The 24,869-nt window shown below is 49.1% G+C and overlaps 1 protein-coding gene across 2 annotated transcripts in view; it reads left to right on the forward strand.

The window, feature by feature from the left end:
• Kcng2 (potassium voltage-gated channel modifier subfamily G member 2) overlaps window positions 1-24,869 on the forward strand; it is a 63,720-nt gene that overhangs the window by 21,755 nt on the left and 17,096 nt on the right. For both annotated transcript variants that reach the window (XR_009589736.1, XM_060376995.1), the window contains exon 2: window positions 15,991-16,697. Coding sequence is in view for 1 of the 2 variants with exons in the window: in XM_060376995.1 (XP_060232978.1) it covers window positions 16,026-16,697 (672 nt within the window). In the remaining variant the exon portion in view is untranslated. The remainder of the gene's footprint in view (window positions 1-15,990; window positions 16,698-24,869) is intronic.

A 24,869-nucleotide genomic window follows, 5' to 3' on the forward strand; every position in this document is an offset into this window, starting at 1 on the left:
TTCTGGAGATTACACTGCTCCATGGATTGCATTATGGGTGTGTGGAGGAGGATACCATGGTCCTCCAGAGACCTCAAAGCCTCCTCAACCTGCCTGCCTTGTGGGGGCAGGTGATTAACTTGTGAAAGCCAGACGCTTGTTGAAGTATGGAGTGTGAAGCTTCCATCGTCCTCCTACAGGGACACACGACCTTCTGTCACCTCTGGGTACTTCTGGGAGAAGAGCAGTTTCACACCAGGGAAGAAGGTGAGGGAGGCATTGGGCGAGTGATCTCTGTGCCAGTGGCAGAGATGGGAAGAATGGATGTCTATTTGCCTCCTCTCAAGCATGCCCGCTTCAGTCTGGCTCCCGAATCTCTCCCTGCACCCCACAGTCTGCGCAGCACTGAGCTATCCTCACCTGCCTTTTTTCTTTCCCTCCCTTCCTCTCCTGCTTCTCCTCACTCCTCCCTCCTTCCCCCTCCCCCTTACCTTCATCTTCTCACTCTCCATCCGAATCTTCCCTGCCCACCCTCCCTTCCCTTCTTCCCTCTTCCTTCTCCCTCTTTCCCCTCAAAACCTCTCCTCCTCTCCCACCCTTTATCTGCCTCCCTCACTTCACCCTCCTCTCCTTCAGCATCTTTTCCTTTCTTCACCATCGTTTTCCCAGTCTCTCTCTCTGGATTTTGTGTTGTATGCTCTTCTTGGGTGTTTTCAGACGCCCCATATGTGGACGAGAGAGGGGCGTGACAGGTGAAGGCAGACATGGATTGGTCAAGCCTAGACCCTGTTCTTTCACTCAGTCCCTGGTCTTTATCCATGGAGTACAGGGTTCTCGTCTGCCCACAGTGTGGGTGCTGTTGGAACATTCAAGGGTAGATGAGGGCTGACATCTTCCCTGAAGCCCTGCTTCATGACTTCCATACTTTTGTCTCCTTAAACCGCCACATCTTCAGGCAGATCCACCGGTGCTCTGATGGGACACTCTGGACTGCCTGCTTTAATGCCACAGTTAGCACAGCCCCCAGGCCTGGGGTGGGGAGGAGGGAGCATAATTGCCCTAAATTCCGGCAATGAAAGAACAACACTTTGTAATTTCCTCTGCTGTGTACCTCGGTGTTCCTCAAGCCAGTCGTTCAGAATGTCTTGCTGTCTAACCTGGGTCCCTTTTCTGCAGTTTGTTGACTATTACCATTGCAGGGAGTTTCCATTGAGATTCTAATTGTTGTTTTTCTTTCAACACCCACACTGTTAGTACTATGTTTGGGAAGTGAGAAATCAGAAAGTGTGAGTTACAGAACAAAACCCAAATTTGTTTGGACACAATAGTCTAAAAGAAGCAAACTTTCCCTCGGATGTCGCTCTCACTGACAGACACTGCTGAGGAAGGCAGTGGATTGTGTGAATGAGTAGACTAGAGGACCAGAGCCCTCCACCTGTGGGATGGGACATCTCAACATCGTGTCCGGCTGGATTCAGTGGGCAGGAATCCTGGTGTCTAATATTCTTAAGAGCAAGAAGATACACACTCTCGCGTACACACACACACACACACACACACACGGTGCATTTCAGAGTCTGGGACATCAGGTTTCTTATGAGAAACACCACAGGACCTCCCTGCCATGGGCACCTAGGAAAAGCTCCCATCCTGAGTCATAAAGTACCATCCTTGAGTGTAGGCAGAAGCCAGATGGGAAAGCTGGGCTCCTCCCACCTGCCAGTCACCAGCTGCCTGCCGCGCCCGGAGTCAGCGGGACTCAGCCACAGTGGAGAATCTGCCAACATGGGACACAAGTGTCCAGATTCCAGTAGGAAAGCTTGCCGTCATACAAAAGAATCAGAAAGATCTCAAAGTGAGTGAGAAAGGACAGTCAGCAGATGTGAAAATGAGCAGACCCTAGAATTAGTGGATGGAGACATGAGCCACTGTTGTGAAGATGCCCCAGGGAGCAACCAGACCTGTGGTTGGGAATGTGAGCAAGAAGAGTCTGCAATGGAACAAATAGAAACTGAGACATAGAAGGAATTCAGTGGACTTCTCCCTGGCTGGGCTCAGTTGTGGTGGATGAGAGGCAGTCAACCAGAGACAGAAGGGTAGAATGACCCACTGAGTGTGCCTATCAGCTGTGACAATAATGGGTGGCGATACTCAGTGCTGGCAATGCCAAGGACCCAGCTTGCCCACAGTGCTGGAGGGATGCAAAGTGGTCCAGCTACTCCAGAAGACACTTTGGCAATCTTTTTCAGAAATATACTTGCAACAATCAACAAATCTGAGGGAAAAAAAAAATGATAAATTGGACCTTGGTAAATTTAAAACTTTTGCTCCCTCCAGAACAGGCAAAAAACCGATGTGGAGGAGTTTATAGAAGCTCTGTCCATATTTGCAAAATCCTGGAAATAAGCACAATGCCACCCAGCCTCTGCATGTATGAGCAAACGATAGTTCATCCTGCCACCGAGATGTGAAAGATGCCATGCGCACAGTGGACTGCGTCATCTCACGTGAACCGTGCAGAGAGATCTCAAATTAACCAGACTGCATGGCTTGACTGGGGCTAGAGAGTAGGCTGGTGACATCAGGGCCAAAGAGCAGCTATGGTAGAAGTATGGCTGTGGATGGGGGCCAGGTAGGCACATGCTGGGTGCTCTCTGTCGGTCAAGCTGTGCCCTGTCATGTGTACATAGAGTGTCCTATAGGTTTTCAGGTGTTGTCTGTCATAGGTACTGGAGCAGGGTGTAGCAAGGCTGTCCATGTGCCATACTGATGTTATGCTGTCTGTGGGCATGTCCACCATGATGTACAGCCTTAACAGTCTCCAGGGCCGTGGCAGTAGCTTTGCTTGCATCTTGCCTTGTGCATGCGTGCCGTTAGTCACCAGATTCCTACACATCGATGGATTTGGACGTTCTTTCTCATAAATCATAATGGAAAAACACTTGTCAATTTCTCTGTCAACATCATAGCTAAAAAATGGATCTAATTAGCAGGTTTTCAGTCCGGCTCATTACATACTTCTGTGTATATCTGAAAATTAACACTTGGTAATTGTATCCCTTTGACACAGAAAATATACCCCATTTCCAAATGAAATGACTGAACTCACAGGAGTCTAACAATCAGGAGGAAACTGTAGGAATACTATTAGCATTCCACCGCATAATTTTATAGCAGACGTCTCCTGAGTCATATTTTGCTTAAAACTATTTACTTTAAAGCCAGGTATGGTGACATGTTCCTATAAAATCAGCATGTGGGATACTAAAGCAAGAAGATTGTTTTACGGCCAGCCTGAATTTGTGAGTCCCTCAAACTCGGTGAGACCCTGTCTCAAACAGTAACAATAAACAAATAAAAATCCCTGTTTTTAGCTCCTTTCTCAATCCATAAGTAATTGTTACCTCAGTTCCTATGATGTTTTCTTTGGTAGAGCAGGTAAGCCTGAAAAATGGCAATATCTCAGCAGTGCTAAGCATTGGCTTCCTGCTTGTCATAGTCAGACATGTGTTTATTTTAAACATTTCTCAACTGTAGTCACTCAAGAGTTGGTTAAGGGAAAATGAATCTTGTTTAGGTCGCCATGTCCTGCACACTTGTGAGAACCTACTCTCTCAGAGCTTATCTCTGCCTGGAGAAAAAAAAAAAAAAAGACAAGTGGAAGAGCCTGGAATGTCTCCTTGAGAAGCCACATATGTTACCTGTTCTCCTTGAACCAACTTTATGAAAATGCCAGAGGCCACACAGGTGGGGAAGCACCCATTAAAAGCTTTACGTGAGGCTAGGGAGACAGTCCAGGCACTATAGCGCTTGCTATACAAGATTGAGGGCCTGACTTCAATCCCCAGAACCCAACTAAAAATCCAAGTGTAATAGCACATTCTTATAATCCCAGAGCTGCGAAGGCAGAGACAAGCAGAACTCGGGGGCTCACAGCCTACTTGTTCTCTCCAGGCCAAGTGAGAGACCTGGCCTCAAGACACGAAGTGAGCAGTACCTGAAGAATGACACCTGAGATTGACCTCTGACCTCTCTCTGTGCGAGCGCATGCACGTGTGTGCGCGCGCGCACACACACACACACACACAGAGAGAGAGAGAGAGAGAGAGAGAGAATTTTGTTTCTCTGGGTATCCTCTAATAACATCTTAGCAGGAAAAAGTCTTTAAATCCTTAACCAACGTCATCCTCGGAGCCTCCCTTTGGAGTGCTGCAGCTTGGTGTGATGGGTCCTCTGACATCTGAACCTGCTCCGGGCTCAATTGTTCCTGGGCTGGCTATTTTCAAAGCTGCTTACTTGACTGGACTGAGTGTGTTCTGGCCCTTGGCACTGTGACACTTAGTGTTGGATGCTGTTTATATCCACTCTGGGAGTGATAGGTGTGGACCATCCTTGACCACCATTCGGTCATCTTCTGTCGTGACCAACACAAATGTCTATGGAAGTCTCTCTCCCTGGGAAGCAGGACTGGCAGTGGGTCCCGGATGAGCCTGGTCTGGAAGCCACCTGGGCAACCTTTGCCCAACGAGGGACAGGACTCGTTAGTACAAAGGGAACCCTTGCCTTTGGCTCTCCCCAAGCTCTGACATTGCTCGCTTGCCTCATTTCCCCATCCCTCCTTCCTTTAATAGTCCTCACAACACAGAGTCACTTCTGGTACCTCCTCCTGGACCCCTCATGTTCCAGGGTGCCTCCCTCGGCAGGGTACCTCCTGAGTTCCTGAGTCTGTGTTCAGATGTTTTACAGACAATGGTCTATGGTGGGTGTTTTGGGTAGAGCGTCAATCCGTGGTGTGTGTAGGAGAGTGAGTCTTCAGGCAGGCCCTGTCTAAAGTCTACGGGATTCGTCCTTGCTGCAGCTTAGCTCCCCTGACCACCTGCCTCCTATCATAGTCTCGTGCGCACAGCTGTGCACTCACATACGCCTGCACCCACAGACTTGTGGAAATAAAGGGAGTTCGCCATCCTGCCAACGCCCCTCCCGCACCGCTGTAAGCCCGCCGTCATCTCCCCCTGCCTGAAGGCAATGTGTGTTTGCATAAGGTTGATTTTGTTCTAGTCCGTTGCAGTTTGGCAGAACTCTCAATAAAATCGTTGGATGTTTTTAGAGAGAAGGTAGATATTTAATCACTGCTTTCATTTTCTTTTCAGTGATTGTAGATGTGCTCAGGGTTCCTATTTCTCTGCTGTTTTCTGAAGTGCACTAGGACCTGCTGCCGAGCGGCCTTGAACTCTTGGGCTTCATGTGCTCCACCACAGCCAGCTGGGTTTCTGCCTCTACAGTCCGCTCCAGGGCTGTGTGTTTTCCTTTTGAGGTGTTTCTTTCTTTTCTTTTTTTCTTTTCTCTCTAGTTGCATGATTGCGTTTCTTCATGGTGTGCCAGTTCCTGCAGGATCTGTGTTTTTCTGGCCCAGCTTCTCATTTCTCTTCTTCATTAACCCTCCAGCTTTGACTTTTTCTGTCTGGATAAGAGCTAGAATTTAGGTTTGCTTTTATGCTTTTCCTTTGGGCTTTGCAATGAGAGAATCTTCTAACAAACTTTGTGATTAGCTTTCTCTTCAAGTGTTCTTAAGGTTAAGATTAAAACCTTTGTCTATGGCATTTCTTTTTCCCTTGTAGTTTTATAGTTGCTGTTGGTGGTAGGTAGGTGTGTGTAGTGTGTGTGTGTGTGTGTGTGTGTGTGTGTGTGTAGTGTGATTGTGAGGTGGTTTGAATGAGAATGACCCACAGAGGCTCATATGCTTGAATGCTTGGTCCCCAGTTAGTGGAACTGTTTGAGAAGGATTGGGAAGTGTGGCCTCGTTGAAGTAGATAAACACACAATTAAATGCTTTCTTTTATAAGTGTTTTCCTTGGTATGGTGCCTCTTAGCAGCAATAGAACAGTAATCAAGACAGTATGTATGTATGTATGTATGTATGTATGTATGTACGTATGCTATATATACTTATGTGTGTGTGAGAGAGGGAGATACAAGGTGTCTTTCCCAATAGATCCCTCGCTCTTTTTATTGAGACAAGGTCTCTCACTGAATCAGAAGTTCATCGATTTAACTACACTGGCTGGCCAGTGAATTCCAGGGATCTGCCCATCTCCTGGCTCTGTTTGTTCTAGGGGTTCTAACATTGGGTCTTCACACTGTGCAGCAGATACCTCAGTGACTGAGCCCTCTCCTCAGCCCCACTCTGAGCTGTGTTTGAAGCCAGGAGAGACAGTACTTAGAAGGAATCCCAGTGAATTCTGGGTAGGGCACTGTCAGCCCCGAGGCCTGGATGGAGCCAGCTCTACTCGAGCTCCCAACATCATAGAGCATGTGACCTTGGGACCAATCCACACACTGCTACAACAGTCTGTGCTAGATACTCGGTTAGAAGGCTGGGAAGCAGCCAAAGCTTTAAGTGTGTATGTGTGTGTGTGTGTGTGTGTGTGTGTGTACACACATACTGGCAGACATGAAGGGCTGGGTGTTGAAGGCAGTCACAGACTCTTTAGTCTTCACAGCTGCCTTAGTTAGCTTCCACTGTAACAAAATGCCTGGCAGAAGCAGCTCAAGGGAGAAAGATGCATTTGTGCTCAGGAGTTTAGAGGTTGCAGGCCCTCATGAAGGAGCAGAAGAGCTCACATCATGGTGGTCGGGAAACAGAAAACCTAGGAAGGGACCAGGACAGAGAGAGCTCCCAAGGACAGTCCCCTCGTGACATGCTTCTTCCAGCTCAGCTCCACCTGCCATGTGTCACCACAATCCGGTGGTGTCACCACAATCCGGTGGTGTCACCCTCCTGTAAATCCACGAGGCACTGGTACATGGATTAGCTCAGCACCTTTGTGCTCTAGTGGTCTCTAAAGAATCGTTAGGGACACTCACAGCTGTGCTTGTTAAGCCGACCAGCTGCCAGTCAAACAGACACGACACCTTGTCAGACAGGCTTGGTTAGAGAGGTGGCCCCGGTGACGATGGTTTGACTTCTGACATTTTCGAACCCACCACAGGCTCTCAGTGGAGACTGCACTGAACGTTGGCTCACTGTTTGGAGTGATCCTGACAACCACTGTTCTTCATTTTCTGTACAGTGCCCAGTTAAATTAGCTGACATTTTATTATAAAACCAGCTTGTGTTGGATGAATCAGGCCCAAGCTGGCTGGTGCCGGTCTCCGAGCACTCTGAGGTGGGTGGGGCTTAGCTGTCATGCCCGTGGTGTTTGGTGTACTAAATGCACTTTCAGCTGTCTGTTTGTGATAAGCCCGTCTCTAACTCCTACAAGTGGAGGACCTCCTGTGCCATCCTTTATTCCACTCAACGGATGTAGCAGGGATAAGGTCATGAGGCCAACAGGTCAGGCTCCCAGGCTTTACTTACCTTTAACTAGAATTTCAAATGTCCTGAGACACCTTTGGTTGTTAGCATTGTTAGAATTGTGGGGACTCAAAGTCAGCATGGTATACATAAGTAATGTTTAATTACCACCAGCCAACTGTGTTCCCTCCCAACGGTCTCCTTTCAAGCAAGCTCTCTCTTGTTTTCATAAGTGCTGGGCCCCGGGGAGAAGATAATGCCAGCACTGATATTTCTGATAATGTGCCATTAATCTCCAACAGTGCTGAGGGATACCAGTGCTGGGATAGCCAGCTCCCTCCAGAACATTCTGTATCCAACTTGATCTTTGCTTTATGTCTGTGTTATCCATCCAAAAAGCCCAGGGCTGTCAGAATGTATTCACTGCAGATTTAGATCCCAGTAAACCAGAAAAAGAGCTACCCATAACAGCCCACACCCAGAGATCAGGCCACGCATGCCTGGGAGGAGTTTGTCCCAATCTTTTGTCCTTGAGAGGGTCATGGACTCACTCCTTTCAGGGCTCGATGTCCTTGACTGTCCCTGATACCTCTTTGGTTTTTTTTTTTACCATATAAGTGATGGCTGTACTCCTCACAGAATTACTGATATCCACAGACGGCTTATCATATCTGGTGTCCTCAAGCCTGAGGTGACACTAAAGAAAGCCAGAGCTGGACTCTTAACATGTTGACAGGGAAATCAAATGAGCAGAGGCCTGTGGCTGTCACGCCAGAGACAGAGAGAGCTGGCAGGACTGGCTATCTCAGTGTAGGATCTTTTCTGCTTCCAATAGTGCAGGGACTCCGCTTTTTCCCTGTAGGGTTCATACTGTTTCTGATTTGGGTCTCCTCCCTGGATACTAAGTAGGGCAGAACAGGGCTGAGTGGGTCAAGCTGGCTTCCATCCTACTGACATCTCTTTTGGTTCCTGGCTTCTAAACACGACCATGCCCACCAGGACCATTACTACAGATCTAGTCAAGCATCCTGGGGCAGTCACAGAGATATCCCTAACAAATGATGCTCCCATATGCTTGGAACATGACCTTCTATTGGAGGTCACCCAATAGCTTTGAATTTCACAGATAGAATTCCAGCTTCATGCAGTCAGCTTGGGTTCTGATACTTACAAACATTTTTTTTTTTCCAAACCTAGAACCAGACAGAGAAATCCCATAACCTTTTTTATGGATAGATTTTCTTTTAGGTGTCCCTTTTGCCACTGCTGTGGCTGCAAAGGTGACTCTTTAACTCTTCCTGCTGTGGGGAGCTAGCAACCTGCCTTTTCTAATCCAGCCATGGCCCTGATAGGGTCTGACCTGTGGTTCCATCTCACTGCAATGCCTTCCGGTTACTAAGTGTTTGGTTTTGCTCCAGCGGAGGGCAGTGAGTGGCTTCTCATCCATCCGGAGGCTTCTTTACCTGGCTGGGCTTTGGGTGGAGTTGCCTGTTTTTCCTTATTTTTACCTACAGAGCTGTTAGGTTTCCCCTGTGATTGCAGAACCTGTCGCTGTCTGCTCTACTCTGTACAAAGGGTGGGGCAGGATCTTCAGGGCTTTCAGCTTTACAAGCTTAATTCAAAAGGAAGTTGACTTAAAACCACATACACCGTGTGATTACTGCCCGTGTTTTAAGATGCATATTCTGGAGGAATAAAACTCCCCCTGAGAAGTGCCTCAGTGATTCTCCGGCTACGCTCACCATTACTCATCCTTCCCTTGAACACTTGCACTTGTCTGTGGTGACAGAAGGACCATTCTGCCACAGCGGAAGAAGACATGGGGGTGGAAGCCGTGGGGGGAGAAGGCAGGCAGTGGCAGGCCTTCTCTGAGATGTCACCCCATGGAAGAGACTAGGCACCCCCCGCTCAGGTGGAAACTTAGACTTGGCTCTGATTTGAGCAGGTGGGGAGAATGAACTGCACTCCACAGAGCCTTGCAAAGTTCCCACAGGGTCTGACAGGAAAGCTTAGCAGCTCTGGGGTGGCTGTTCTTTAATTCTGGGAATCTGAATTCAGAAATGCTGGTGCTTTTGTCGTGGTGGGGAGGGTGAGACAGTGATGAACATTTGCCAGGGGCACATGGCCAGGGCCTTCGGAACATGGGCATGGCGCCTTCAGGAGCACAGTCTGCAACCTAGGAGAAATCAGGTCCTCAAGGACACAGGGGGTGGCAGAACTATACACAAACCAGAGTGCTGGGCTCAGATGGCCCTTTCTGGCCAAATCCGGACAGTTGCCATTCCTGCCCTGCTGCTCATCTTCCTGTTCATTAGTAAGCTCTGTCTCCAAGCTAAATGCCCAGTGCTAAGTCTCCACACCAGATGGCTGTTGAGTAAATCAGGAGCCTCCAGCCCTGACACGTCAGATTCCTCAGTGTTTCGGGCTGTTGCCCTGCTCTGGGAAGCCTCCCAGCTGTGCTCTACTCCTCTGTGCTCTACACCCCACCTTGCAGTGTAGAACAAGCCAGTGTGCAATCCTCGGCTTCTCCTGGCTGGCCTGGGGAGATGAAAATGAGCACATCCTAGGGCAGGAACTTGGTGCTGGTCTTGAGCCTCCCAAGGACTGAGTTCTTGGAGGTTGCAGCACGCTCACTCTCAGCAACTGCCGGAAGCTTCCCTCCTCTCTCCATGCAGTCATAGTAAACTGACATCTCATGTTGAAAAGAAGTTTCCCAATTCCTTGTTGGCACAAAGAAGTTATGGGCAAGCATGAGGACATTATATGTTTGCTTGTTTGTTTGTTTTTCTGTGACAAAAAATATATGACAAAAGCAACTTAAAAGAGAAAAGATTGAGTTTGGCTCACAGTTTGAGGGCACAGCTTGTTGAGGCAAGAATGTGAAGATCCTGGTCACATGACATCTTAGTCAGTGTTCTATTGCTATGAAGAGACAGCATGACTTCAGCGACTCTCTCTCGTAAGAGAAAGCATGTAAATGGGGGCTTACTTACAGCTTCAGAGGTTTGGCCCAGTGTCATCTTGGCAGGAAGCAGGGCTGCACACGGGCAGACATGATGCTGGAGATGTAGGCAGCAAGAAGAGAGAGACTCCAGACTCTGGCCCACCCCCTCTGACACACTCTGTGGTTCTTCTCCTGCCTGAGGGGCTGTCTCCCACCAGCCCACGAAGTCAGGAGGGGCAGGAGACAAGGTGCAGGCTGTGGCATCTCTCCAGCACTGCAGGGAGATGACACACTCCGGGAGCTAGTTCAACTTTAACCCCAGAGAACAAAGGCCTCCTAATCCTTTCACGTAGCGCCACTCCCTGGTGGCCCAGTATTCCAATCTATGATCCTATGGGGGCCATTCTCAGTCATACCCGCTCACGTGACATCCACAGACAGGAAACAAGCAGACAGGAATGCTGGTCTACGTTTGGTGTTCTTCTCTTTGCTCAGTCTGAGATGCTGGCCTGTGGAATGGTGCTGCCCACATTCAGCGTGGCTATTCCCACCTCAGCGAAACCCCCCTGGAACCTCCTACCCAGAGCTGTGGCTCCTGGCAGGTTCTAAACCCTAACAAGCTGACAGCCAAGATGAACGTCACAGTGTGTGAGCCCCATTTGGTCGGCCTCCCCTCAGAACCCTTCCCCCCACCTGCCACCTGTGACACCTGCCACCTGTGCTGTATCAGGTGACTGACACCTGGGCCCACAGAACCACACACCAAACACCGGATTGGACCTGTGTTTTCAATTACTAGGTTGTCTCGGTGAAAAGTTTGTCTTACTGGGCAGTGCTTCAGAAGCAAGCTGTCAGCCTAGATGGAAGGCCTTAGAGCAGACAACCAAAGGAAGTGGTTGGGGATCCACACTGTTGTCCCAATGGACAGCACTGGATTTCACCTGGACCTACCAGCTCAGAACTTTTTCCAGTTGGGATCAAATCCCATAGCAGCGTACCTACCATTTCCGTCACTTTAAGGTATACAATTCAGAGGGTTTTTTCTTTTAAGTACATTAACAATGCTGTAGAACCATCACCACTGTCTAGTGTCAGGCCGTTGTCATCATACCAGAGGAAACCCTGCACCTTCTGAATGCTTATGTTCCATTACCTCTTCTCCACTTGGCAGCCACTAACTTTGTGTCTCTGTGAGTGAACATACCAGGGACATTTCCTAGCAGGGGATTCATTCTATATGATCTTTTCTATATAGCCTTTTACATATGGCATACCATGCTCAAGTTTTGTCGGTGTGGGAGTAATACTTCATGGCTTCTGTGTCAATATTTCAGTGTAAGAATGCAGCAGCCCTTGCTTAGTCACTCACCAGTTGACAGAATTGGAGTTATATTCATCCTTTAGCTATTTTGAACAGCAATGTATAAGCGTGGACACACACATCTTTGCCTGGTTGTATGTTTTCATTTCTCTCAGGTTCTTATGTAGGAGTAGAACATTGGGTCCTGTGATGATGAGCTGACTCTACCTGACCTTGGGGTCATTGCCAACTCTTTTCTGTGGGGCGGTGCTCTTTAGTATTCCCCATCACGTGTGAGGTTCTAGTGTTTCCACATCTTCACTGACATTTGTTTTACCCTCTGTTTAGTGTGTATGTGTTTTGGGCATGTGCACATACGTGTGCATATATGTGTAGGCCAGAGGTCAACCTCGGGTGTCTTTCTTCAAGAGCTACCCACCTTGCTTTTTGAGACAAGGTCTCTTACTGGGACCCAGGACTCACCAATTCATCTAGGCTGTCTCCAGTGAGCACCAAAGATCAACCTGCCTCTGCCTTCTCAGGTCTGGGATGAGAGGCTCACCACCATGCCTGGCTTTTTACTTGAGTACTGGGGACTGAAGTTGGGTCCTCAGTCTTAGGCGGCAAATGTGCACGAACGGTATTGTGTTTCATCCAGACCTCCTCCCTCAGAATGCTTTCCAACTGAAATAAAATCACATACAGTTATACTTGCTATTTTAATCATCTGAAAGTATTCAAGTCAGTGTTTTTAAAACACATTACCAGGGCTTTGCAACGATCACAGTATAGCTTGTACACTGAGCTATTTCTGCAGTTCCCCTTGCTTGGTTGTAACTAAACAAAGTGACGTCTCTCTGTGTGACCAGTGCCATCCCTCCACCTGGGGGCCTCAAGGCATCTGGCTCTAGTGAAGATCCCTTAGATGCATAGCAGGGGCCTCTCCCACTGGCTTCAAAACACTTCTATAGCTTGTCTGTAGACAGTTAATGTGAGTTATGTCAGTGTGGATCTCTGAATTTATCTGTCTTGGAGTTTGATGCATAGATTAATGGGTTCCATCAAATATGGAGATATTTTTTATTGTTTGAGAATTCCACATGCATACGCAATGTGACTTGATCAAGTCTCCCTCCCATTCCTTCTCTGTCCTTACCACCACTATTCCCTTCTTCTTCCTCCTCCTTTTCCTCATCTTCCTCCTCCTCCTCATCTTCCTTTTTTCTTTGTTAAACACAGCATGTCCACGTAGTACTGCCTGTATGCACATGGGCGTAGTGTCATCTATGGGCCACGGACAGCCTCTCAGGGACTCTAAGAAAGCTGACTCTCTGGTTTGGATTTTTTTTTCAAGCATTCTTTTCACCTTTCCCCTCTTTTGTGTTCTTTGGGGATGCCTCTCAGGCAAGAAGGCAGTGAACTTCTTTCGGGCAGCTCTGCTTCCTGTTCTGCAGTTTCCCCTCAGCCTTCAAGAGATGTTCTCACAGGACTTGTTTTCATCCTGTGATGGATGCTGAGGCCTGCTCAATTCGTCCGCTTTTTATCTTATTATTAAACTTTTCAACTCCAGTATTCTCTTGCTTCCTTTTTATAATTTCTGTACTATTCCTTTTTATAATTTCTGTAGTAAATATTGGTACTGCTTGGAGAGACATTCTCACCATTCCCTTAGGAAGGTCTTCGGGCATGGCTTCCTTTAACTTTTTTTTGTTTTTTGGTCTAGTTTTTGAGACAGGATTTCACACTGTAACCCAAGTGGATCTGGAACTTACTGTGTACCCCAGGCTAGCCTCAAACTTGTGGCTATCCTCTCTACCTCAGTTTCCCATGTGCTGGGATTACAGGTATGCATCATTTCCCCAGGATATCTCTTGAACATATTTAATTTAGCTTATTTAGTCTTTTCTGGTGAAGCTGCTGTATAGGGCTCCTTAGGGACGTTTATTTTAGTTGTTTCCTTCCTGTTTGGAGGCCATTCTTTTTTACTCTTCATATTCTTTGTTATTTTTGTTGTTGAAAACCGGACATTACAATGTAAGTGGCAGTTATGGAAATCAGATTCTCCAGCCGTGATTTGTTGTACTTACTGATGTCTCTTTGCACAGCCCATCGTTTAAAGGATCAATTCTGTAAAGCCTGTATGTCTTGTCTTTGTGGTTGTCCTGTCTCTGTCCCATTAGACTCACAGAAAGAAAAGCAAACCCAGTCTTTGCAGATGGGCTGTGTGAGCTAGGGCCTTGCCAGCACTCAGCCAGGTAGCCCATTTAACTCTTCTGCTCACCTGCTTCCATGCCTAAAGGTCAGCCTAGGAAAGCCTTGGAGGCTTCCTTGATATTTACTGAGTAAGCACACAGCCCAGGCATACACATGGCATCCTGAATCCCAAAGCATTTTCTAATTCCTCATTCCCCAAGCACTTCATGCCCAACCTGACCTCCAAAGCTCTTCTTGTTCTGATTGCAATCCATTGCCTCAGGCACCAACAGCTATATTCTCCTATAAATGGCTTTGACAGACAGTCTTAAGCTGCCTATATTGGCACCAGGCAGGTTCCTGGTATGGGAGATAACAGCAAAGCCTTTGAGTCAGTCTTCCCGGAGCTTGGAGGGAGCTTAGTGGAATGATGCGCCCTGGTGAGGTATGTTCTTCCATTGCCAGCACTGGTGTCAGCAGTGGGCTGTGTTTTTCAAGGACACCACTGAGCTTGGAGCAAGGGGTGGACAATGTGAGTTCCCTGAGCTGAGATCAGGGGTGGATGGAGGTGAATCCCCTAAGCTGAGATCGGGGGTGCACATGGGTGAATCCCCTGAGCTCTGACATCATGGGTGGATGTGGGCCGAGTCCCCTGAGCTGAGATCAGGGGTGAATGTGGCCGAGTTCCCTGCCCTGGAGAGGGGAAGACAGAGAGTCCAGATGCTGCAAAAGGGTCATTGTTACTAAGAGTCAGTTGTTTTCTTTGAAGGTCCTCATGGTCACTGCCAGTTTTTGGTTAGTCCCAAAGTCCCACAAAAGTTGGCTCTGGAAGTTTTTACCCATTTTCCGTTACCTTAAGGATGGACTTTGGAGTGCTTTACAGTATATACAGTGCTGTGCAGTATATTTTCACATAGGATGCTGTGGTTAGGGCTGAGAAAAGTCTTTCCTACCTAGCAGGTATGCTGACAATTACCATCATCCCTGGGGCCATGACTCCCAAACAGACATCCAAGCTGCCCTCACTGGCAGGTTGCTCTAACCTGAACCAGCTGGAATTTGCCTGTCTTACACACTCTTGTTGCCATTAGCATAGCTCTAAGTGCCTCTGCTGAACCTCTGGCCTCTCCATTCCAGGAAGCAAAGAAGACTTTAATTGGAGGGGGCAGGGCGTCCTCTGAGAGAAAGAGCAGAGGTCTCCATATGGTCAACGTCTTTGATGTTAGTGATGTTACAGCCCTCCTTTTTATATATATATATAATCCTCTAGGAAAAGTGAGTCCAGTGCAGCGGAGGAAAAATGTATATGCCAAACAGTTGGCATAGAAACCTAGAAGGCTCACAGGCCATCTGAATAATTTCTGTGGGTACCAAACAGTTCCTCTGACTTAGAAACGAAAGCTGGCTGGAAAATCAGGCACTGTGGGTTCCCACCTTTCTTGATTGGTGATTCTCAACCCCAGCTGTGCAGCAAAATTACCTGGAAGCTTTGTTCCAAGCAGAGCGGGCCACTGGCATCATGCTTGGAGATGCCAAAGACGCGGGAAGCATTGAAAGGCCTGGTGAGATACAAAGCGCTATGAGAAGCTGACCGTTTCCTCAGCGACCACCCGTGTCCCAGGCCCCCCTCATCCGTGAATGTGCAGGCAGGACCTCTAAGAAAAACTGCCCTGGTTTCTCATGCACCATTATCATATCTTTACATTTTCTTTTACTTCCTACGTTGTGCTCAGTGTTCCTCATTTGGCTTGAAATATCTTTTTTATAATTGGTTCCTTTTAATCTGGTCTAGAGCAGTGTCCACACGGTGCGTTTGCTGGAATCTCATGTTTGTTTCTAATTGATGGCAAGCCCACACCCACCTCTGTTTCCCTCCTTGACTTCGTTGGAGGGTGGATAGATGCTCTCTTTTTAAATCCTGACCAGCCTAGGGCAGACCATACATGGGTTTGTAAAAGGCATTCTGCTGCCAGATATGTGGCACAAACCCTGTTTGAATCTAGGGGTTTTTAAACCATTTCCACCCATGACCTCTCCTTGCCTGGGAAATTTTTGTGTTCCTAACCTCTAGGAGACGAAGCAAGGTAATAAGATAAGGTGTCCACTGTATGGTGTCCTCTGGAAAGCTGGGAGGGATCCCCAATCTGGACAAAGCAGAACCTGCAAGTGTGCCAGAGTTAGAGGTAAACCTAGGGTAGGAAGCTCCTGCTTCCCCAGACCCTGGTTCTTTGGCTAGGCCGGCTTCTCCACGCAGTCCTAATACTGTGGTTTCTCTTGCAGGCCCCGTCTCCTGATCGCGGCCGGCATATGGGGCCATGGCCCGGCTCCCGGGGCACCCGGAGGCCCCCGGCCCGGAACCTGGAAGCGCAGGTCGAGGAGGCCGAGGAGGCCGAGGCGGTCGAGGGGCCCGGGCTCGGCACGTCATCATCAACGTCGGGGGCTGCAGGGTGCGGCTGGCCTGGGCCGCGCTGGCCCGCTGTCCCCTGGCGCGCCTCGAGCGCCTGCGAGCCTGCCGCGGCCACGACGAGCTGCTGCGCGTGTGCGACGACTACGACGTGAGCCGTGACGAGTTCTTCTTCGACCGCAGCCCGTGCGCTTTCCGCGCCATCGTGGCGCTGCTGCGCGCCGGCAAGCTGAGGCTGCTGCGCGGCCCGTGCGCCCTGGCCTTCCGCGACGAGCTGGCCTACTGGGGCATCGACGAGGCGCGGCTGGAGCGCTGCTGCCTGCGCCGCCTGCGCCGCCGCGAGGAGGAGGCCGCCGAGGCGTGCGCGGGGCCGCCGGGCCGCGGGCCGCAGGGGAGCCCGGCGCGAGCCCGAGGCACCGGGCGGCTGGAGCGAGGCCGACGGCGCCTGCGCGATGTGGTGGAGAACCCGCACTCCGGCCTGGCGGGCAAGCTCTTCGCCTACGTCTCCGTGGCCTTCGTGGCCGTCACGGCCGTCGGTCTGTGCCTGAGCACAATGCCTGACATACGCGCAGAGGAGGAACGGGTGAGCGTGAGCATGGGCTCCAGGGCCCAGGACAGGACAGCAGGGGAGCCACGATCGTGGGGGTGGGGATGAAAGGCCGCATCTGGCCCCCGGGTGCAGCGATTCGGAGGATGCGTGCTTATTACCGGCCATAGTTGTCTACTGTACCTCCAGCAGTGGCTGGAGCGGCAGGCTCCACACCCCTGCCCCTCCCCACGCTGGTTGAGCAGCCAGGAGTGAGGGTCCAGTGAGCTGGTGCATGAGACTCGAAACTACATTAAGTTCCAGGACAAGGACGCACGGCTTTTCTCCTGGGGCCCTCTCGGCATCTCCGACAAACAATACCTACAACGTCTAGACAAGGTAGAGCTAAAAAAAAAAAAAAAAAAAAAGTAGCTTACGGGGCTAGAAGCAGCGGTTCTCAACCTGAGGGTCAAGTATCCCTCTCAGGAGGACTGCCTATCAGATATTTACAGATATTACAGAAGCAAAATCACAGTTAGGAAGGAAGGAGCAATAAAAGTACTTTTAGGGCTGGGGGTCAGCCCGGCATGAGGAACGGTGGAAAGGGGAGCAGCGCAGCGTTAGCAAGGCTGGGAACTGTACAGGCCAAATTTGGGTGCCCCAGGGCTAGAGGACCATAATGGCGAAAAGAGGGCCCCGATCTTGTTGGAAGCCCTGTTTCTTGTCCTGTTTTCTCTGTCTAGTCCACCAGCCCTACAGTGCTAGCACATGAAAGGTGAACAGATCCGTTATTTGTAATGAGCCAGTTCTCACAGCAGGTAAGAGGAAACAAGCGACCCAAAGGTGTTTGTGCCCCTTACCCATCAGGGAAAGTTCTGAAAGCAGCTGGCAAAAGACATTGTGTAGCAGACTGGGGTCTGTGTTTGGGGATGTCAGGATTCCCGAAGTAGAGGACATCCTTCATTTGAATTTGGCCTTTCAGCCCCTTGCCTAGACACTCTCTTGTCCCTATGAGGACACACTTCCAACTTCTCACACTGACACCTCTTTGCTTGGGCAGAACCCTCAGCCTAACTTCTTAGAGTCCTGTAGTGTCCCTGGCCAGGCCTAGTGATCACCTAATGGGATCAGCTCATTCAGAGAAATGCAATTGACCAGGAGCTTGGCAGCCCCGGCTGCAAATTGAACTTCAATGTAAACTTGAGGAAATTGGTTTGGCTTGCTTCGTTCTTGGGTGTCCCAAGCCTGAGCCATCTCCAGCCATTTTAAGTAGTCATGGGTTTCTGGTGGAGATGGGGTGGGGAGGAGACATTCAAGCTGTTGTTTGTGTAGTAATGCTCTATATATTACCAAGTCAGGGGTGCCTCGGCTAGTGATAGCAGATCTGGGGAAACCCAAGCCCAGCTGGAAACGTCTGCACCCCCACCTGAGTACCCTACCAAGCACCGCATTCCTCAGCTACAATTAAAAAGTGGTGACCCCTGTTGGGAGAGAGCTGTCCTGCCAAGGTGTGTCCGCACTGCAGTGTGGACTCACACTGGCTCTGTGGAAAACTGTTCAGCAACAGAGCTAGAAAAAGTCAGTTCCGCTGAACCTGTCTTAAGAACCCAAAGATGCTTTGGCATCTGCTCTCTGGACACCAGAGAACTTCCCATCAAAGCCAGCTGGGTAAATGCCTTCTGGCCACTGCCTGGGATGTGGGGAGCCATGAAATGTCAATAGTTCATCTGAAAAATTGCTCTGCCCAACATAATCAAGTAGCTGCCAATCACCCTCACGGTAAAACTGTGGCTTCAGTGTGATTAGAGTAAGTTTTTTTTTTTTTTTTTGATGTTTAATCAGTATTTCATACTCCAGTAAAAGATTATTATTAATTTTACATAAAACCTGTTCTAAATAGACATTTTCTTTTTTTTATTTTTTTTCCATCAATTACACTTTATTCATTCCCCCCTAGAGTAAGTTCTTTAGCTTGTGGCTTGGGCCCCGATGCTCAGCACACAGGCACAATTTGAATATAAATCTCAGTCTCTTGCCAGCACTCTTGGTGGTGGCTATTGAAACATTAGTTCTTGTGAAAAGTAGTTTTTGAAACAGTGTGTACAGGCTACCTGTCGGGGCATTCTGGGTAGACAGAGCTCTCTTAGGCTGTGTGGGTTAGATAAAGGGCTTCCTCTTAGTTAGGGCTTCCCCTACACCATGATCACCTTAGGATACCTCGATCCAGAAGCTGCACAGAATGGCCCGCTGGTGTCTCCAGATGTGCAAGAATGAGAACGCTTAGAAAATGTCTGCCCTCTGCATGCACTGGGTACCACACAAATAGGCAGTGTTGTAACCACCTCCCAGGAAAAAGTCTTACATCCCATCAGCTGTTTTATGTGTAGCAAAGCACACATGAAGCTTGGCATCTTGTCACAGTCTAGCATGTAGCAGTGATGCCACACACATACACACGTGTGTAGCCCTTAGCCACTGGTCTCCACAACTCTCCACCACCTCAATAATAACAGAAAGTGTTAATAGTACGAGGCCTGGGTAGCAGGGAGAGTGCATCAAAAAAGAGTAACTGGGCATCAATGGTAGCACTGGCTGGGAGCTCCACCAGGGATCTATGCACTTGTTTCCCTGAGCCACTGACACAGAAACCACAGCCCACCTGCCTTACTGTGGGGCACAGCCCTGATGAGTAAAAACTGTGTTTCCCTGTAAACTAACGTGGAGCAGGGCTGGCCCCTTTCTGAGGCTGTTGGCTCTGTCCCTTGCCTTTTAGCTTCAGGCCATTCTTTCTTGTTCCTTCATCACCAGCACACATCACTATGGCCTCAGCTTTCACATATCTTCTCTTATTGACCCCAGCCTCCCGTGTGGACAAACTTAGAGCCCTGTCGGGCTCACCTGGTAACCAGGTCAGGTCCCTTCTCAGGACTGTCTGTCACTTTATCATACTGCAAGTTCCTTTTGCCATACGGGGTGACATTTTTCCAGACAGTTTCTCAGTAGCCAAGCAAACTCGTGGGGCATTCAACAGAAGCCTGCTGTCTTGCCCTCCAGAGTATTTCATGTTCTGCCATGCACCCTGTCCAGGTTGGGAGCCACACCTGCCTGCTGGCTCCAGAGTTCAACATTCACCTATTGACCTGGTACCCAGCAAAAGCACCCAAAAGAAGGCTGTGTGACATGGCTCTGCACCAATGCTCAGGAGAAGCAGTGCTCACTGCAGGGACTGGGCAGACGTGTGTGTCTGCACACGGCTTTTCTCTTGTAGTCGCATCATCTACCTTCCTGCAAGCTTTCAGCTCCTCAGATCTGTCGATTGAGAACTGCTGTTCTCATGGCATGTGGTTTATTCTCACACTTCCTGAGTTGTGTTCATAACCCCACACTAAGCAGATACCCAACCAACCTTTTCCTAGGGGACTGTGCTGTGACACTGTGCCTCTGCTGCACACGACACCCAGTCTTCCAGTCCCAGCAGGCTGTGTCCTCAATGTAGTCCCTGGGAGGTCACTCCCTCAGTAGCTGTGTCTTTCAGAGAAGAAAAAAATTCATTGATCTCCAAACCTACACTCATGCCATGGAAACAGAGTTAGCAACCTATAGCCTGAAAAATCTGTGGCCACAATAGCTGCCTTGAATTTTTTGACTCTCAAAAAGTACATTCTGAGAAATATGCCATCATACCCCTCTCCCCAGCTGGACACATTGTGGCCAAGTGCAGATTTCCCATGTTTGCATACCAAGTTGGGGCCCTGGGATGAGTTATCAGTGTCTTAGCACCAGATCCTTAAGGAGGTTGGAAGGACTTGGATCCAGGGCCTAGAGCCGGTCTTGTAGATGGAGACAGGGTTCAGTATTGTGTCTTTCCAAGCTCTTACCCTCTGCCTTATGTGGGAGACCTGCAGAGGAGACAGAAGCTCTACCACGGTTAATACTTCATACAGCCTCCAATGAGCCTGTAGCCTTCACTAGGTTGGGGTGGAGGAGACAGCTCCTCTACCTTCCGTGTGCTGCAGGCCAGTGTGTATGTTCAGGTATTGTATGCCTTTTCCTGGAGAGACATGAGCAAACATCTGTTCAGCTAGACGACCCAGGTCTAGCTTAGTGAGCCAGAGAGTATAGTATGTTTCCTTAAAGGAACATGAGTGACCACTTAGGCGACTGTATCACTGAAAAGCTCACCCAGCATAGGGGAGAACTCATGAAAGCTGCATCCCTGGATTACAGTACCTAGATTACAGGCAGTTTTGGGAGCTGGAGAGATGGTTCAGCAGTTAAGAGCACTATCTGTTCTTCCAGAGAACCTTAGCTCTAATTCCCAGAACTCATACGACAGATCACAAGCATTTGTAACAATCATCCCAAGGGATCAGACACCTCCTTCTGGCCTCTGTAGACACTGCATGCATGTGCTACATACATATATGGTGGAGGCAAAATACCCATATACATCAAATAAAAATAAGGGGAAATTAATTAATTAAGGAGATTATTTAAGTTTAATTAAGGAGATAAATAGGCTCCTCTCCCAAACAAGCATTAATCTTATACGACTTTAGAAAGGAACTTAGTGAATCCTGTAAATTTCAGGAGCTTCCAGAGCCTTGTAAGTCAACTACTGAATCTTAATACCCTATCTAGAGGAGAATGTTTCAACTGGGAGAAAATAGCTCATAACATCAGAATCCTTAGGGACAAGCAGGGCAGTAGTGCTACACGAGTCTATAACCAGCACATGCCCTACCCATGACTGGCCCTGATGACTATGACGTCATTGGAAGTAACATCTTCTGAGAACTGTATCCACAGAGCCAAGAAGTAACAGTGGAAATGTGCTCTTCTCTTGGGTTTGAAGGTGCTCTCGCTGGTAGGAAATGCTCAGGGGCCAGGCTTTAGACCAGGAGAGTATGTTACAGTGTCTGTTTTGAATGATTCAAATGTGTAGAGAGATGGTGCAAAGACAATTTTATGCCAACAGATAGCTGCAAGTTTCCTTCTATGCGGTGGTGGCTGCCGTGTTGCCTGGAGACAGAGCTAAGCGCTTGCCTGGGCCCTGGCGCACAGCAGGGACGGGCTGTGCTTGCCAGCCTGCCCGAGAACAGCCTGCCGCTGTGAAGGCTCATGGGGTGCAGGGTGCTTTTCAAATTCATCATTTCCTTTTGCACTGGGCTGTGTGGCTGAGCCAGTCAGTGTTTCCCTTTCCTAGCATGATCAAATTAAGGCTCTTGTAATGAGCTATGGATTTCATGCCTGGGATTTCAGCTTTGAATTCACTGAGGTTATTTCTGCAGCAGCAGCCCGGAAAGCTGGTGGCAAAAGTTTCTGCTCGCAGAGACACACACCCTCAAACACAGAGCTCTGCCACCTTCTGGCAGAGGGAGGTGTTAGCTCTCTGGGCAGGTTAGTCAGAGTTCCCCAGAGGCATAAGTGAAAGGATGAGTGTGCAGGGGTTCACTGTAAGGATGCTCAATCCCACAGTCTCTGGTCAAGCTGCCCTAGACTGCAGCTTTTGCCGGACACCCAGAGGGTGTATGCACAGGCTTAGGGCAGAAGCACCAAGGTCCTGGTCCCACCATCATGTAGGACTCTATTACCCAGGAGGGAGGCCTTCTATGCCATTCATGATTCCATATAACTGGGTAAGGCCAGTCACAGGGAGAAACATCTAACACCCTCACAGGTACATCTGGGGTTACATCTGACCAACCCCCAGCCACCCCCAAGTCCACCCAGTACACACAAAGCTGCCCAGCACGTGAGCTCTGGCCTTTGCCTCGTGCCCATCCTGAGATCTGTGGCTGGAGGTTCCCCATTCTTTGGTACCCCATGGGAGCCCTGACAGATGACATGGACATATTGTGCATTTGTTGTCCTTGCCTCTGGACCATCTCTGGGAACCTCTGACTGGTTCTGCAGTCAGAGGAAGCTGGAGGAAGCTCATCTCAGAAGCTCAGGGCAGAGCCGAGGTGGGGACTCTTGCTCAAGAAGAGGTAGCAGAGATGCTGCCAGGGTGGTTTCTGTGCTGGGCTTCCGTCCATGTTGGTATGAAAATGGCTGTTGCATCTAACACAGAGCCACACTACCAAGTCTGAACATCAACATCAGGAATCAGCCTCACTCCTCCCATTGTCCCAGCATCTAGAGTGGGCAGCATGGCCAGCAACACGGCTTCTTCTATGTCTCCAAAAGGCCGTAAGGCTGTCCTTCCCACCTAACAAGGGCAAGAGAACATAGGACGGATGGCTTTGGTTGAGGCTACAGTCAAGCAGCTGGGTTTCTTGACATCTGCAGTGCACTAGTGCTTAAGGGACCAAGTGGAATTATCTTAACCAGGTAGCTGTGAACCCAGGAAAAGAAAGCCGTAGTTGCTCTTCGCTGAGAAAAGAGCAATAGCCAGGCTTTACCATTGCTGACAATGTCATACTGCTTCCCAGGACCTCTGCTTGGGCACCTGCACTAGGGAATGTCACCAGGTCCTGTCACATTCAGAACCACGGGAGCCCAGGAGGTGATGGGTAGAGACTTGGCCTTTCCTGAGGCCAGAGCACTACAAGAGCACTATGTGGCCAGATCAGTTAGCTCTGGATTCCGTGCCCCCTATTCAGCCAGCAGTGTGCATGATTGGTTTATCTGCCTGTTGGCAGATCTGCCTGTCAGTGATGTTACAAAGTGAGTCAGCAGAGGGCTGAGCTGCGGTTAGGGCTCTGAACCAGGTCTGTCTGCATTTCTCGTCTTCCTCAGAGTGCTGGGGCTTGTGACGTGAACATAGTGTGTGGTCTTGTGCCCTGTCCAGCACGGCCTCCTTCCCTCTTAGGGCCAACCCCACTACTCAGAGTTGGTGTGGGAGCTCGTGGCCGAGACTGCTGCCCGTTTTCATGGGAGACCCTGTGGGAGCTTCTAGGGGCACGTGCCTGCGTATTTGGAAGCCAGGGGTGTTGGACCCCGTAGAGCTGGAGTTAAGAGAGTTAAGAGCTGCTGGATGTGGATGCTGGGAACTGAACTTGGGTCCTCTGGAAGAGCATCAAGTGCTCTTAACCACTGAGCCATCTCTTCAGCCCCTAAATGCCTGTTCTGACTGTTTGGGGACCTTTAAACATTTATTTCTCCTCTAGGGCCTCAGTTTCTCCATCAATCAAATGCAGGTTTCTGCAAAGAGATCAGATTCAATGATCCACGAGAATTAAGGTACTCAAGGTATTCTTTTGTCCACGAGAGTACAAACATACTTCGAAGGGCCATGGTAGCACTGTAAGAGGAAATTTGTGTAGTACAGGTGGCCATGAAGTGGGCACCCCCCTCCTCTGTATGACTTCCAAAGTTCTGATAACTAGCAAGGGTTGTTGGTCTAAAGACACAGCAACGCTGAATGAGAATGGCAGACCAGGAAACCCCCTCTACCTCCACTGGTGACGTGGTCAGCACACAGCGCCCAGTGGTTCTGCCCTCGTGCCCCATTTTTGGCGGACCATCTGTGAACTGGGATCATTCTGCCCCACTGACCTCTGCCTCAGCCAGTGAGTGCAGCTGAGATGTGAAGGACTCACTGGAACGAAGAGGAAATGGAAGATTTTTCCAAGTGTGTGTGATTTCATTGCCTTCCAGCATTTCCCTAAATAGGATTGAATTATTTTGACAGATAAGCTGTATTTTTAAGGGAACTCAGTTCACCCAAGTATAAATTCATCAGGCACTACCCAGTTGGGAGAACATATTTGAGAAGTTGGAACTGAGATAATTTTTTGACTCCAGCTAAGCTTGAAATATTGAAGTGTAGCACAAAGGGGAAGTTGTCAAAATTCACCAAGTTAGCCACGGCCAACTTATGCCATTTTACCAAAACTGTTCCCCTGTGATACAGCGTGGAAAGCTCTTTTGCAGTTTGCAGCGGAATTCTGTATGAAGAACCCAGGAAAACCTGCATCTTCTGGTCCTCTGTCTGCTCGGGTAACCTGTCCTCCCACAGAAACCACCCTGCAGAGGTGGGCCCTCCTGAACTGAGAGTCACCTTTCTCCCTTAAACATGGACTTGGACATCTTAAAAATAAGCCTGCCACCTCTGTGGGAGCATTTGTTACTGGCTCAGTTTGGACAGAGCTTGGAGGAAGCAGCTGAGCCTCTGGTCCTGATACCTACCTACCATGACCATTTGTTTTTATGGACAGTTGAGAAATACAGAGCTGAAATAGAAGAGCGGGAGATTTGACTGAGAGGGCCGAATAGGCCAGTGGG

This window comes from Meriones unguiculatus, chromosome 2 (genome assembly GCF_030254825.1).
Source record: "Meriones unguiculatus strain TT.TT164.6M chromosome 2, Bangor_MerUng_6.1, whole genome shotgun sequence".
In the NCBI taxonomy this organism is placed as follows: domain Eukaryota; kingdom Metazoa; phylum Chordata; class Mammalia; order Rodentia; family Muridae; genus Meriones; species Meriones unguiculatus.